The 14,650-nt window shown below is 41.4% G+C and overlaps 1 protein-coding gene across 11 annotated transcripts in view; it reads left to right on the top strand.

The window, feature by feature from the left end:
• The window catches only part of EPS15L1 (epidermal growth factor receptor pathway substrate 15 like 1), a 101,141-nt gene that overhangs the window by 18,878 nt on the left and 67,613 nt on the right, over positions 1 to 14,650 (top strand). For 10 of the 11 annotated variants that reach the window (XM_079919002.1, XM_079918997.1, XM_079919000.1 and 7 more), the window contains exons 2-6: positions 4,122 to 4,163; positions 4,362 to 4,451; positions 4,916 to 4,963; positions 6,635 to 6,730; positions 7,443 to 7,505. In XM_079919002.1, the coding sequence (XP_079775128.1) occupies positions 4,122 to 4,163; positions 4,362 to 4,451; positions 4,916 to 4,963; positions 6,635 to 6,730; positions 7,443 to 7,505 (339 nt within the window). The remainder of the gene's footprint in view (positions 1 to 4,121; positions 4,164 to 4,361; positions 4,452 to 4,915; positions 4,964 to 6,634; positions 6,731 to 7,442; positions 7,506 to 14,650) is intronic. The other variant, XM_079919001.1, reaches the window with a different exon arrangement.

Here is a 14,650-nt window from a genome sequence, read left to right as displayed (position 1 = left end):
AAGCTGGTTTTCTCCAGCATTAAAATTGCGCACACTTGCATGAACTGTGGAGTTTAAAGGCCTCCCAGCAGAAGGATGTTCCCTGATGTGCTGCCCTCCCAGTCTCCGCATTTGTAGGTTGCCTCTGGGGTGGAGGTTAGAGCGAAGAGGCCACAGGAACTTTTCTTAGTATTTTAGGAGATCAACTGAAAGATCAAATTGGAAGTTATATTGAACTTCAATGAATAATTCAGAGTCAAAGATGGCGTCTTAGCACAGTGGGCTGGTGGAGGAGAACACCCTCCTGGGCCGGCTCCGTCCGTTCTTGAAGCCATCTCAGAGCTGTCTGCAGCCTCTTACACTGAAGACCTTGTCCCCTGGCCTGTCCTCTGGGCTCGCTTTGGGGTTAGGCAGAGGTGGGCAGCTCTGGTGCCCACTCTCAGCTCTCAGGGGGCTCTGTCCCAGCAGAGCGGCTGCCTTTACCAACAAGCTGTTTGTGTCCAAGGTCTCTGCCTGTCACTTGGGGACTCGAGGCCTTAGCAGCATTCATCCTCAGCTCTGTTGCAACGGTGTATTGGGCAGCTTGCAGGTGTGACTCCGCTGTCGCCAGGAGGAAGTAGTGTGGTAAGAGGAAGTGCCATTAGATCTGTTGGTGTTCTCCCTTTACTCCCCCTTCTGCTTATGTAGTGCCTGAGGTATGTGTAATTAAATCAGAACCTTTCACTGCTGTCACTGTCCCAGGTTACCCAAATTGATTCCTGTACTTAGAGAGGAATGGGTGAGGCATATTCTGTGGTTTTCCGTTAGTTGTGGGTCATTTGGGATCAACACTTGGCCATAGACTGTCTGTAGGATGAGCCCTTAGCATCGATGGTCCAAGCTTTGGGCCTGGGGCTTCAGAGCCTTTTCTGGACTATTTGGGGTCTTGTTCCTCTTAATTATGGATCTAGTTCAGAAGCGTTTGGGAAGTTTGAGACAATTATTAACCATCTATGCTCCAAATATCGTAACTTTTTTTCATTGGAATCGTAGTAGCTTGGAAACCTCTCTCTTGCTTACCATGAGATCTTAAAAAAATCCCACTGGAAATGCATTTCAGACCCGTGCCTCTCTGATTGCTGGCAGGAAGGGGACCTTTGTCAAGGTGGGGGTCCCTAGGGTCTCTGCATTCCATTTCCATGAGCCGGGGCACAGGATGTGCTATCTAGACCCAGCACGGTTACCTTTACTGATAGATGACAACAGCCTGCCTGACTTTGCTTCCTCTTTCAGCCTTACTTCTCCGGGGAGATGTGTTTTGAAAGCATGCAGAGCTTTTTTAATTTTAATTAGTTAATTATTTTAAATTGAGGTTATGGTTGACATATAACATTATATTAGTTTCAGGTGTACGATGTAATGATTTGCTATTTATACACGTTGTGAAATGATCACAGTACTTAACATGCATCACCATATAGTTATAAAATCTCTTTTCTTGTGATGAGAACTTTTAAGATCTACTCTTAGCAACTTTCAGTATACAGTACAGTATTATTGACTATATTAACCATGCTGTACATTATATCTCATGACATTTTATAACTGGAAGTTTGCACCTTTTGACCACCTTTACCCATTTCACCTACCCCCTATTCCCATCTCTGGCAACCACCCATCTGTTCTCTGTATCTGTGAGTTTGGTTTCTTGTTTTTGTTTTTTAGATTCCACATATAAGTGAGATCATCCAGTATTTGTCTTTCCCTGTTTAACTTATTTCACTTAGCATAATGTCTTCAGGGTTCATTCACATTGTCACAAATGACAAGATTTCCTTCTTTTTAATGACTGAATAATATTCCTCTGTGTGCATGAGTGTGTGTGTGTGTACACACCACAGTTTCTTTATCTGTTCATCCATTGATGAGTAAATATTTAGGTTGCTTTCATGCTTGGCTATTGTAAATAATGCAGTGAACATGGAGTTGTTGTTTGTTTGTTTGTTTTTCTTAGTGTTTTCGTTTCCTTTGGATAAATACCCAAAAATGAAATTGCTGGATCATATGGTAGTTCTGTTTTTAACTTTTTGAAGAACCTCCATACTGTTTTCATAGCAGCTGTACCCATTTGCATTTCCACCAACAGTGTGCAAGGGTTCCCTTTTCTCCACGCCCTCTCCAACACTTTGTTATTTCTTATCTTTTTGATGCTAGCCATTCTAACAGGTGTGAGGTGAGATAGTGTAGTTTTGATTTGCATTTCCCTGATGATTAGTGGTGTTGAGCATCTTTTCACATACCTGTTGGCCATCTGTATGTCTTCTTTGGAAAAATGTCTGTTCAGATGCTCTGCCTATTTTTTAATTGGGTTGTTTGTTTTTTTACTATTGAGTTGTATGAGTTCATGTGGGGTTTTAAACCCTGGAGATCAAACAGGGTGTGATGGTGGACATTGCCATCTAAGTCATAAGAAGCTAAAGGCGACAGCCTCCCCCAGGACGGTATACACAGGGGCCCAGGGCAGGAGGAACCCTCCCTCCAGGGAGCTGCTGTAGCTGTACATTTAGCTCTTTTTTATTTTTGGCTGTGCCATGTGGCTTGCAGGATCTTAGTACGGCAGTGAAAGCGCAGAGTCCTAACAACTGGACCACCAGGGAATTCCCCACTTAGCTCTCATTTCTTCTTATTGGTGTTGTCGCCTTTTGTTTCTCAAGCCATTGGCCTTTACCCTCCTTTCTTGCTTTTTCACATTGTTCTGCCTAGTTTTTTAGCTTTTTCTGCCTTTTCAGGATTTCCCTCTTTCTTTTCCCGTTTTTCTTTTTTTTTTTTGACTTTCCTCTGCTGCCTTTCAGATCTTTTTGCTCTTTTCCTTCTGTTTTCCTTCTCTCTTGCTGGTGTTCTTGTACTTTCGCTTCTTTCTGCATTTGCAGGTGTTGGCATCCTCCAGAGGAGCTGACTGTAATCTGGGCATTATTTTTAACCTGAAATGACTTTTTACAGCACAGCGGAATGCAAGTGTTGGGCTGGTTCAAATCAGTGATTGTAACTGAAGGGAACCCGCCTCCCCCCAGTTTTATTCATTATGAAAAGTTGCACAACACCATTCAAAGACTTTTAAAATAAACACTGTCATCCCGCCTCTCATCTGGTACTCATTTTTCCTGGCATTCTTCTCTTTACCTGTTTACACACCAGTTCTTCCATAAGATTAAGCATAATGGTGTCTTCTTCACTTTTCTTGCTCACTAAATCAACGGCAAGTTAGCCATGTCCTGCTTTTTTCCCGTCATGAGGTAAAAGACCAACACGTGTAAGCCTTTACAGCTAACATCTTAGTGGCTGCTGAATTCCTACCCCTGCTGGCATACTCCTGCAGATCCCCTCCTCCCCACTGGCGGGTGGCTTGCTGAGGTTGGGAAGAGAGACCGTGACACGGTGGGATGTGTGAGGGTTTGGCCGCCAACCAGGCTGAATCCAGGCGTGGCCTCAATTTGCCGCTTGATCCTAGACTGGGTGGTTACCTTCTCTGAACAGCGACATCTTGGGGAATCTGGAATGTCTGGAACACGGAGTGTCTTCGGTGCCAAGCTGAGGATTTTGAACTTCCTGCCTGTCATTGTGGGAGCAGTCACTGGCCAGCTCGCTCCTGGCGGCCGGGGCTGGTCAGTGGTTTTTGCGCAGCCCTTGGGTGGGCGGCTGGTGGAGGACGAGATGGGTGGGGATGAGACCTGGAGCAGGGAAACCGGTCTGAAGCTTCTGTGACTGGTGATTCATGATGATGTGCAGAAACTCCTGTTCTGGTTCCGGAGCCAGAGAACGATCTCAAAGGATAAGGGTGTCTTTTCCCTCTGAGCTCCTGGACACACCGAAATCCCATCGGTCAGTGAATAGAAAACGGCTCTGGTCTGCTGCTCCTTCCTGAACGACTGTGTTGTTTGTGTTGGAATCGGGATTATTTAAGAGCATTAACATTTCCTTTTTCTAAATCGAGTTAAGTGTGTTATCTCTGAAAATAAACTACAGTCCACGTATAGAGCACGTTTAAAGTGCATAAATTTTGATTTTCATTATTGTGTATTTTAGTGATAACAGAATTGAGGGACACTTTTTTTTAGAAGGGTTTTGTGTCCACCTTTGACCAATATCTGTGATTTTGTTTACAGATTCCCACTGGAAATCCATTATATGAATCTTATTACAAGCAGGTAAGTTTTCACTAGTGTCTTTTTGGATTGAAATTAGAGTGAGTGACTCAGAAACCACAGCTGTGAATTGCAGCCCAGTAAGGCCTTTCGTCCCTTTCTGTTTCCAAATTATCAGCTAGCAGCCAGTGTCATGGGTAATGCTTTTACCTGCTGCTCTGTTGCTGAAGCCTTGTCTCAAGTGTTGCTCCCCAATTCCAGGTAGACCCAGCATACACAGGGCGAGTTGGGGCGAGTGAAGCTGCACTTTTTCTAAAGAAGTCTGGGCTCTCAGACATTATCCTTGGGAAGGTATGTGATGAATGATAGCGATTTCTGTGGCCGCCCTCAGGGCTCCCCCGGCAGGTGAAGGCCGGCCTGTGCAGACCCCTCTTCATGCGGTCTGTACTTCCCTTGGAAGTGAGCTGGCCATTGTGAGCGTCTCGGGTCTGTAATTGGTAGATCCAAGTGCTCTGATGGCTACTGCCACCCTTTGCTTGCATAGCAGACAAGAGGCCTGAGTGCTCTTGGGATCTTGATAGCTATGGATTTATGTTGGCCTTGGAGCCAGGTGTACCTGGGTGTTCTCTGGGCTCTGCCACGGACCGCTGTGTGCCCCTGGGGGGAGGGAGGGGTGAAAGCTATTCACCTGTTCTGAGTCTGTGGCTGCTGTGGCGTATACATAAGGCCCACATGTAGCGATGGTGGCTCCTGTTTTGTGATTAAACAGTCAATGATCAGTGGTCGCACTCACGAGCATTTTTGTGTTTCCACAGATATGGGACTTGGCCGACCCAGAAGGTAAAGGGTTCTTGGACAAACAGGTATATACCCGTATACACAGAGCAAGTGGAGGGGCTGGGCCAGAGCCCCCAGGCCGGGTCACCTCTCCACTTCCTTCCTCGTTGTCTCCACTGACAAGTATTACTGGTCATAAGTGCGGACATCAGACTGTTAAAACGGGAAGGTTTCATTTTGAAATAAAAGTCTTTTGAACTCTTGGAGCCATCTTTCATGGTTAGCGTATCTGGTAATATTTTGTGTGCTTACAAGCAGTTGAAATGTTTTCAAAACGTTTTATTTTGAAATAACTTCAGACTCTGATGGAAGTTGCAAAAAATAGTTCAGTGAGTTCCCGTGTATCATTTCCCAGCTCTCACCAAACCACACTGCTCAGAAGCCTGACTCAGAGCTGACCAGTTTTATTGATACCTGCACTTTCTTGTGGTTTTTGTTTCTGTCGTATATAGTTCTATGTAATTTCATCACTTGCATAGATTCACGTAACCATCACAACAGTCAGGATCAGAACATTCTCAGACCCCAGAGTCTCCCTCATGCAGCCCATTGGTAGTCACACCCTGACCCCTGGCAACCACTGGTTCCTTCTCTGACATAATTTTGTCATTTTGAGAATGTTCTATAAATGGAATGTTATAGTACTTATGATTTTTAAGTGGTCATATTTTAATTTAGTTCAGTCTTTCCCCAAACTATATTCCAAGGGATGTTGTTCCTGGTGTCTCACTGTCCGTGATCTGACCCATCGGGAAAGCACCGTTAGCTTTTCCTCCCTCGCTTGAGATTCACAGTACACATCTGGGTGTTAAGGGTTCTGAGGATCTTTGTGTAAGAGAGCCCTGTTAACTTTGCTTAATGCAGTTCTTCTAACCTTACTAATGTCCCCATTTCTCTACACTCTACACGGGCATTCTGTAGACATCAGCTTGAGAAAAGCTGCTCTAGTGCTCATCTCTTTGAAGAAGTTTTTAAAACCATAATTGTGTTTACAGTTTTAAAAAGAGTCCATGTTCTTAGGCCCGTTGATCAATTTAAAAAAAACTAGGTGATGCTACACGAGTCCACTAAGACTGTGGCATGGCCAGTTCTGGGTTAGGAGGAGGGCGAGGAGGAGTCAAGGCCCCTGCTGGCCTGGTTCAGGTCCTTTGTCCTTATGTGGGAAGTGAAGTCCATGTCAGGCCATTGGGGAGTAGGGAGGGTGAGTAGGAGATGCTCTGTTCAGTGAGGCCAGGGGCATCCCAGGGAATCGCGAGTGTCAATTCCCAAACAACTGTGTCTATTTCAAACCATTTTTAAAAAGTCAACGCATATTTGAACCATCCTTTAGACTCTTAAACTGCAGTCTGCTACTTTTACAATCTAGCATTTCCTAAATGTTGAGATTATTTTTGAAAATACATTTATTTGAAAATACATTTATTTGAAATTTTACGGTGTTCAGAAACCGGTGTTTTACGGTGTTCAGAAAGCAATGGGCTAAGTCCATTTTAGCATATTCATTTAAACAGTGCTGCCAGGGTGAGACCAGTTCTGCTCAACACTGTAAGTGACTTGTAAGTGACTTGCTCACTTGGTCTTCCTTGTTGAAGTAAACTGAAATCCCTCTTTCCCCAAAGCCCACTGCTGCAGACAGCTCTGCCACTGCCGCTGCCAGCTGGGTGGGGTTTACGCCTCCCCCTTTTTTGGATTTGCAGGGTTTCTATGTTGCACTGAGACTAGTGGCCTGTGCACAGAGCGGCCACGAAGTTACCTTGAGCAATCTGAATTTGAACATGCCGCCGCCTAAGTTTGTAAGTGTCAAAATCCTTCAAGTTCACGTTCTTCTAATATCATCTATTTATCTATCTCTCCATGTTTTCTCTCTCCCTCTTTTTAATTTTTTTTTTAATTGCAGGGAAATTTACATAATCTAAAATTAACTGTTTAAAAATGAACAATTGGGTGACATTTAGTGCATTCACAATATTATGGTAACCATCACTTCTAACTGGTCAGAATATTTTCGTCACCCCAAAAGAAAACTCTACACCCATTAAATAATCATTCCCTATTTCCCCCTCCCCCAACCCTTGGCAGCCACTAATCTGCTTTCTGTCTATGCATTTGATTGTTCTGGACATTTTATAGAGTCATACAGCTGGCTTCTTTCACTCAGCATAATGTTTTCAAGGTTCATCCACATTGTAGCATGTGTCAGTACTTCATTCCTTTTCGTTGCTGAATAAGATTGCATTGTGCGGTCTACCCCATTTTGTTTATCCATTCGTCTGTTGGTGGACATAATAATTCATGCACAAGGAATTGTTTGCACACCTGTTTTCAGTTCTTTTGGGTCTATACCTAGGAGTAGAATTGCTGAGTTATATGGTAATCCTGTGTTTAACTTTTTGAGGTTTTTCTCCATTTTGAAAGCACTTTGAAATGTGTACCCTTATAGTGAACACATCCTCCAGTAGTAGAATTCTGTGCCAGCTACAGTGCAATGTACCTCTTTCTCCTCAGCACGACACCAGCAGCCCTTTGATGGTCACGCCGCCTTCTGCAGAGGCCCATTGGGCTGTGAGGGTAAGTGACCGGGGAAGGCGCCCCTCGGCTGTCTTTCACATGCAGTCGTTTAGCCATTTATGACGTTCAGAACATTTCATAGGACGATTGTATCATCCACTCTGTTTCAGAGTGAGTATGCCACAGAAGTTGGACAAAATACTTTTCCAAATTAGAGTCTTTGCAAAGGCTATCTATCCCCTTTTCCTATAATTGGGTGTTGCCTACTAAGGCAGTTAGGTAAGTTTCAGATGTTGGACTCTGAAATGTTTACAGTTGAAATCTCGTATTTCTAGGTCATGTTCTGTGGTTTTGCTGCTTGGGTTGGTTAATCAGGATAGAAGGAGAAATTGTGAGAACTCTCAAGCATGAAGACTTCCAGGATGTCTTCGTAGCTTTCTTCGTTATTTCCAGCCGGTTTATGCGTTATAATTCTTTCCTTTCTGTTTTGCTCCTATTGCTTTTTGAAAAGCTTCTCTCAATACTTAATGTGTTCTTTTTAGGACAGGATATTGTGGCTGTAGAGCTGTGTTACTGCTTCTAGAAAGAAAAACGAGTGGTGTCTCCTAATAAGTGCGGAATTTACTCCAGAAGGCAACTTGTGTATGGCTTGGAGACAGTCTCCCAGTAATAAGACCTCCTCCCAACTCACTGTGAGCGGGTTGTCACATTTCCTCACTTTTATCTGGTTTAAATACTGACATTAATAGCAGTCCTGCTATGAAATAGACACCCCTCACCCACCCCCCCAGCCCCAAGTGCTTTTTTGTCCCTTTTTATGGGGTTGGTGTGTTCCCTCCTTGAAAGGGTTTATATGGGAGAGGTCGGGTGCAGGGACAGGGCAGGAAGAGGCCTCAGGTGACTGAGGGGTCAGGAAGTTGCCTTTGTGAGCAATCAAGCATGTTGCTGCAGTGCCGAAGGATTTCTTTCTCTGTAGTCCAATTGCACGGCGCCTACTTTGAAAAGCAGCTGCTTTGTTGTGAAAATGGTGCCAAAGGGATCTTATTATTCCTTGAACCATTTCGGCCCCTTTCTGGCAGGAACTGTGTTGAGGCCTCAAGAGAAGAGCTGGCGGCTGAGGAGCCTGTGAGGCCTTGGAGAGGGGAGTTGGGGCAGGAATGGCACTGTGGTGGGGCAGAGAGCTTTGCAGTCCATTCAGAGAAACGGTGACAAGTGTTAATGTTCTTTTCTGTGGTGGAAGTTCCTGGGCTTCCTGAAGCCTGAGCCAGCGAGTCTGACAGATCCAGGGAGAGTTCCACACTCCAGGCGGATGCAGGGAGTTGGGATTCTCATTGCTTATGGTGACTCGAGTACACAGTGTCTGCTTGTGCTCTGATTTGTTTTTTCTCTTTTTTTAAAAAAATTGTGGTAAAATACACATAATATAAAGTTCACTATCTTTTTTAAAAAAAATTTTTATTTTTGGCTGTGTTGGGTCTTTGTTGCTGCACATGGGCTTTCTCTAGGTGAGGCAAGCAGGGGCTACTCTTCGTTACGGTGTGCGGGCTTCTCATTGTCGTGGCTTCACTTGTTGCAGAGCATGGGCTCTAGAGTGCAGCCTCAGTAGTTGTGGCACACGGGCTTAGTTGCTCCACGGCATGTGGGATCTTCCCGGCCAGGGATCGGACCTGTGTCTCCTGCATTGGCAGGCGGATTCTTAACCACTGTGCCACCAGGGAAGCCCTGTATGTCTTCCTTGGAAACATGTCTGTTCAGATCCTCTGCCCATTTTTTAATCAGGTTGTTTTTTGATATTGAGTTGAATGAGTTCTTTGTATATTTTTAGATATTAACCCCTTATCAGATAAATCATTTGTAAATCTTTTCTCCCATTCAGTAGGCTGTCTTTTCATTTTTGTTGGTGGTTTTCTTTGCCGTGCAAAAGCTTTTAAGTTTAATTAGGTCCCATTTCTTTATTTTTGCTTTTGTTTCCTTTGCTTTAGGAGACAGATCCAAAAAAAATATTGCTATGATTTATGTCAAAGAGTGTTCTGCCTATGTTTTCTTCTAGGAGTTTTCTGGTTTCTGGTCTTACATTTAGGTCTTTAATCCATTTTGAGCTTATTTTTTTATGTGGTGTAAGAAAATGTTCTAATTTCATTCTTTCACATGTAGCTGTCCAGTTTTCCCAGTACCACTTATTGAAGACATTGTTGTTTCTCCATTGTCTATTTTTGTCTCCTTTGTCTTAGATTAACTGACCATAAGTGCATAGGTTTATTTCTGGGCTCTCTGTTCTGTTCCATTGATCTTTGTGTCTGTTTTTTGTGCCAGTACTGTACTGTTTTGATTACGGTAGTTCTGTAACATCAGTTAGGGAGCTTGATATCTCCAGCTCTGTTCTTTCTCAAGATTGTTTTGTCTATTTGGAGTTCTTTGTATTTAATACAAATTTTAAAATTATTTGTTCTCATTCTTTGAAAAATGTCATTGGTATTTTGATAGGGATTGCGTTGAATCTGTAGATTGCCTTGGGTAGTATGGTCATTTTAATAATATTAATTCTTCCAATCCATGAGCACGATATATCTTTCCATCAGTTTGTGTTGTCTTCAGTTTCTTTCATCAGTGTCTTGCAGTTTTCTGAGTATAGATCTTTTACCTCCTTAGTTAGATTTATTCTTAGATATTTTATAGTTTTTGATGCAACTGTAAATGGGATTGTTTCTTTAATTTCTCTTTCTGATAGTTCGTTGTTAGTGTACAGAAATGCAACAGAATTCTGTATATGTTGCATCCTGCAACAAATTCATTGATGAGCTCTAGTATTTTTTTGGTGGTGTCTTGAGGATTTTCTATGTATAGTATCATGTCATCTGCAAACAGGGACAGTTTTACTTCTTCCTTTCCAATTTGGATTCCTTTTATTTCTTGTCTGATTGCTGCATCCAGGACTTCCAATACTATATTGAAGAAAAGTAGCAAGAGTGGGGGCATCCTTGTCTTGTTCCTGATCTTAGAGGAAATGCTTTCAGCCTTTCACCATTGAGTATAATGTTTGCTGTGGGCTTATCATATATGGCCATTATTATGTTGAATTATGTTCCTTCTCTACCCACTTTCTGGAGAGTTTTTATCTCAAATGGATGCTGAATTTTGTCAAAAGCTTTTACTGCATCTATTGAGATGATCATATGATCTTTATTCTTCAATTTGTTAATGTTATGCTATTGATATTGAACCCATCCTTGCATCCCTGGAATAAATTCCACTTGATCATGGTGTATGATCCTTTTAATGTATTGTTGAATTTGGTTTGCTAATATTTTATTGAGGATTTTTGCATCTATATTCATCAGTGATATTGGCCTGTCATTTTCTTTGTCTGGTTTTGGTATCAGGGTGATGCTGGCCTTGTAGAATGAGTTTGGAAGCTTTCCTGCCTCTTAAATTTTTTGCGGTAGTTTGAGAAGGATAGGTGTTAACTCTTCTTTAAATGTTTCGTAGAATTTGTCTGGTTCCTGGACTTTGTTGGGAGTTTTTAAAATTACTAATTCAGTTTCATTACTGGTTATCGGCCTGTTCACATTTTCTATTTCTTCCTAATTCAGTCTTGGGAGAGTATACATTTCTAGCAATTTATCCATGTCTGCTAAGTTTTCCAATTTGTTGGCATATAATTGTTCATAGTAATCCCCTATTATCCTTTGTACTTCTGTGATGTCAATTATAATTTCTCCTGTTTTATTTCTGATTTTATTTATTTAGGCCCCCTTTTTTTTTTCCTTGATGAGTCTGACTAAAGGCTTATCAATTTTGTTTATCTTTTCAAAGAACCAGCTCTTACTTTCATTGATCTTTTATATTGTCTTTTTGGTCTCTTTTTCATTTATTACTGCTTTGATCTTTATTATTTCCTTCCTTCTACTAACTTTGGGTTTTGTTTGTTTTTCTTTTTCTAGTATCTTTTGGTGTAAGGTTAGATTGTTTGAGATTTTTCTTGTTTCCTTAGGTAGGCTTGTAGCACTATAAACTCCCTCTTAGAACTGCTTTTGCTGTATACCATAGATTTTTTAAAAAATATTTAAATTTTACTGGAATATAGTTGATTTACAATAGTATACCACAGAATTTGGATCACTTTGTTTCCATTTTCATTTGTCTCCAGGTATTTTTTGATTTTCTCTTCGATGTCTTCAGTGACCCATTGGTTGTTTAGTAACATATTGTTTAGAATGCATGTGTTTGTGTTTTTTGCAGTTTTTTTCCTGTAGTTGATTTCTAGTCTCATACTGTTGTGGTCAGAAAGACTGATATGATTCCAGTCTTAAATTTATTGAGACTTGCTTTGTGCTGTAGTGTGTGATCTGTCCTGGAGAATGTCCGATGTGCACTTGAATGTGTATTTTGTTGTTTGGGGATGGAATGTTCTATATATATCTATTAATTTCATCTGATCTAATGTATCACTTAAGGCCATTCTTTCCTTACTGATTTTCTGTTTAGATGATCTATTGATGTAAGTGGGGTATTAAAATTCCCAATTATTATTGTATTACTGTCAATTTTTCCCTTTATGTTAATATTTGCTTTAGGTATTTTGGTGCTTCTATGTTGGATGCATATCTGTGTTTACAATTGTTGTATCTTCTTGTTGGATTGACCCCTTTATCATTATGTAATGCCCTTCTTTGTCTTTTGTTACAGTCTTTGTTTTACAGTTCTTTTGTCTGATGTAAATATTGCTACCCCAGCTTTCTTTTCATTTCCATTTGTGTGGAATATCATTTTCCAACCCCTCATTTTCAGTCTGTGTGTGTCTTTAGATCTGAAGTCTCTTAAAGGCAGCATATAGATGGGTCTTGTTTTTTATCCATCCAGCCACTCCATGTTTTTTGATTGGAGCATTTAGTCCATTTACATTTAAAGTAGTCATTGATAGGTATGTACTTATTGCCATTTTGTTCATTATTTTCAGTTTGTTTTGGTAGTTTTATTATTGTTGTTCCTTTTTTTCTTTTTTTTAAATGCATGCTTTTCTAATTCTTGGTGGTGTTATTCCCATTTTTTTTTAATTAAATTTATTTATTCATTTTTGGCTGCGTTGGGTCTTCCTTGCTGCACGTGGGCTTTCTCTAGTTGCGGCGAGCGGGGGCTACTCTTCGTTGTGGTGCGCGGGCTTCTCATTGTGGTGGCTTCTCTTGTTATGGAGCACAGGCTTTAGGCACGTGGGCTTCAGTGGTTGTGGCACACGGGCCAGTAGTTGTGGCTCACGGGCTCTAGAGCGCAGACTCAGTAGTTGTGGCGCACGGGCTTAGTTGCTCCGTGGGGTGGGATCTTTCCCGGACCAGGGCTCAAACCCATGTCCCCTGCATTGGTAGTCGGATTCTTAACCACTGCGCCACCAGGGAAGTCTGAGTTCCTTTTTTCTTCTGCTCTTTTCCCTTGTGATATGGTGACTTTCTTTAGTGTTATGTTTGGATGCTTTTCTCTTTTGTGTCTATGTAGATCCATTATAGGTTTTTGGTTTGTGGTTACTGTGAGGTTCATGTATAACAACGTATGCATAGATGAGTATTTTAAGTTGATGCTCTCTTAGATTTAGAACGCATTCTAACAATCGTACATTTTTACTTCCCCTCACCACATTTTGTTTTTGACATCGTATTTTGCGTCTTCTTATTTTGTGTTTTTCTTAACTACTTATTATAGAAATAGATGATTTTACTGCTGGTCTTTTAACCTTCCTACTAGTTTTATAAGTGGTTGATCCCTACCTTTACTGTATGTTTGCCTTTACCAATGAGATTTTTTTCCTTTCATAATTTTCTTGTTTCTAATTGTGGCCTTTTCTTTTCCACTTAGAGAAATCTCTAGCATTTCTCATAAGGCTTGTTTAGTGGTGCTGAACTCTTACTTTTGCTTGTCTGTAAAACTCTTTATTTATCCTTCAAATCTGAATGATAATCTTGCTCGGTAGAGAGTATTCTCGGTTGTAAGTGTTTTCTTTCAGCACTTTGAATATATTGTGCTGGTTCCTTCTGGCCTGTAAAATTTCTGCTGAAAAGTCAGCAGAGTTTTATGGGACTTTGCTTGTATGTAACTACTTGCTTTTATGTTGTTGCTTTTAAGATTCTCTCTTTATCTTTAATTTTTGCCATTTTAATCATGATGCCTTGGTGTGGACCTCTTTGGATTCATCTTATTTGGAACTTTCTGTGCTTCCTGGACCTGGATATCTGTTTTCTTCCCCAGGTTCTGGAAATTTTCAGCTATTTCTTGAAATAAGCTCACTGTCCCCTTCTCTCTCTCTTCTCCTTCTGGGACCCTTATGATGTGAATGTTAGTATGCTTGAAGTTGTCCTAGAGGTCCATCTTAACCATTTTTAAGTGTATAGTTCAGTAGTGTTAGACACATTCACGTTGTTGTGTAACCATCACCACTGTCAGAATAAAACACTGACAGAATAAAACTCTGTCCCCATTAAACACTAACTTTCCATTCCCCCTCCCCCAACCCATGGCACCCACCATGCTACTTTCTGTCTATTAATCTGAGTACTTTAGGGACCTCATGTAAGTGGAGTCATAGAACATTTATCTTTTTGTAACTGACTTATTTCATTCTGCGTAATGTTTTTGTGGATCATCCATATTGTAGTGTGCATCAGTGTTTTATTCCTTTTAATGGCTGAATAATGTTCCATTGTATGGATGGACCATTTTGTTTATCCATTGTTCCATTGATGGACACTTGTCGAGAGTATTTTCCTAGGGCTCCCAGTGGCTCCAGCTTGTGGTCAGAGTGGTGAGAGGTTTGCCATATCCTCACTTCCCCTTGCCACAGGCTTTATTTCCATAGGAGGGCAGACTGGAGGCCCCTGCCCAGACCCTCCTCCTCACTGACAGCTCCCTTTACATGCTGCCCGCATTTTGCATTTCAGAATGGTAGAGGCTGCTATTCTGCATTGCAAACCCTGCCCAGCCCTTCACTCTGTTCCTGAGGAGCTTTATTATTTATTTATTTTTTATTGTCAGACACAGAGGACTTCTTATGCTTAAAGTTGGTTTTGATAATTAGTTGCTTACATCTTTGGTTTATTTTTATATTTGGTTCTTTAGTTGTTTAAGTTCTATGGATTGATATCCAGATTTCGTTCTTCGTTCTTTCATCTTTCTCATCCTAGTGAGCTAGGAGGTAGGTAGGAATGACCTTGGTCTCCCAG

This window comes from Stenella coeruleoalba (genome assembly GCF_951394435.1).
Source record: "Stenella coeruleoalba genome assembly, chromosome: 3".
NCBI classification, from domain to species: Eukaryota; Metazoa; Chordata; class Mammalia; order Artiodactyla; family Delphinidae; genus Stenella; species Stenella coeruleoalba.
The sequence above is the reverse complement of the archived record's forward strand: the minus strand, read 5'-3'. Positions and strand labels throughout refer to the sequence as shown.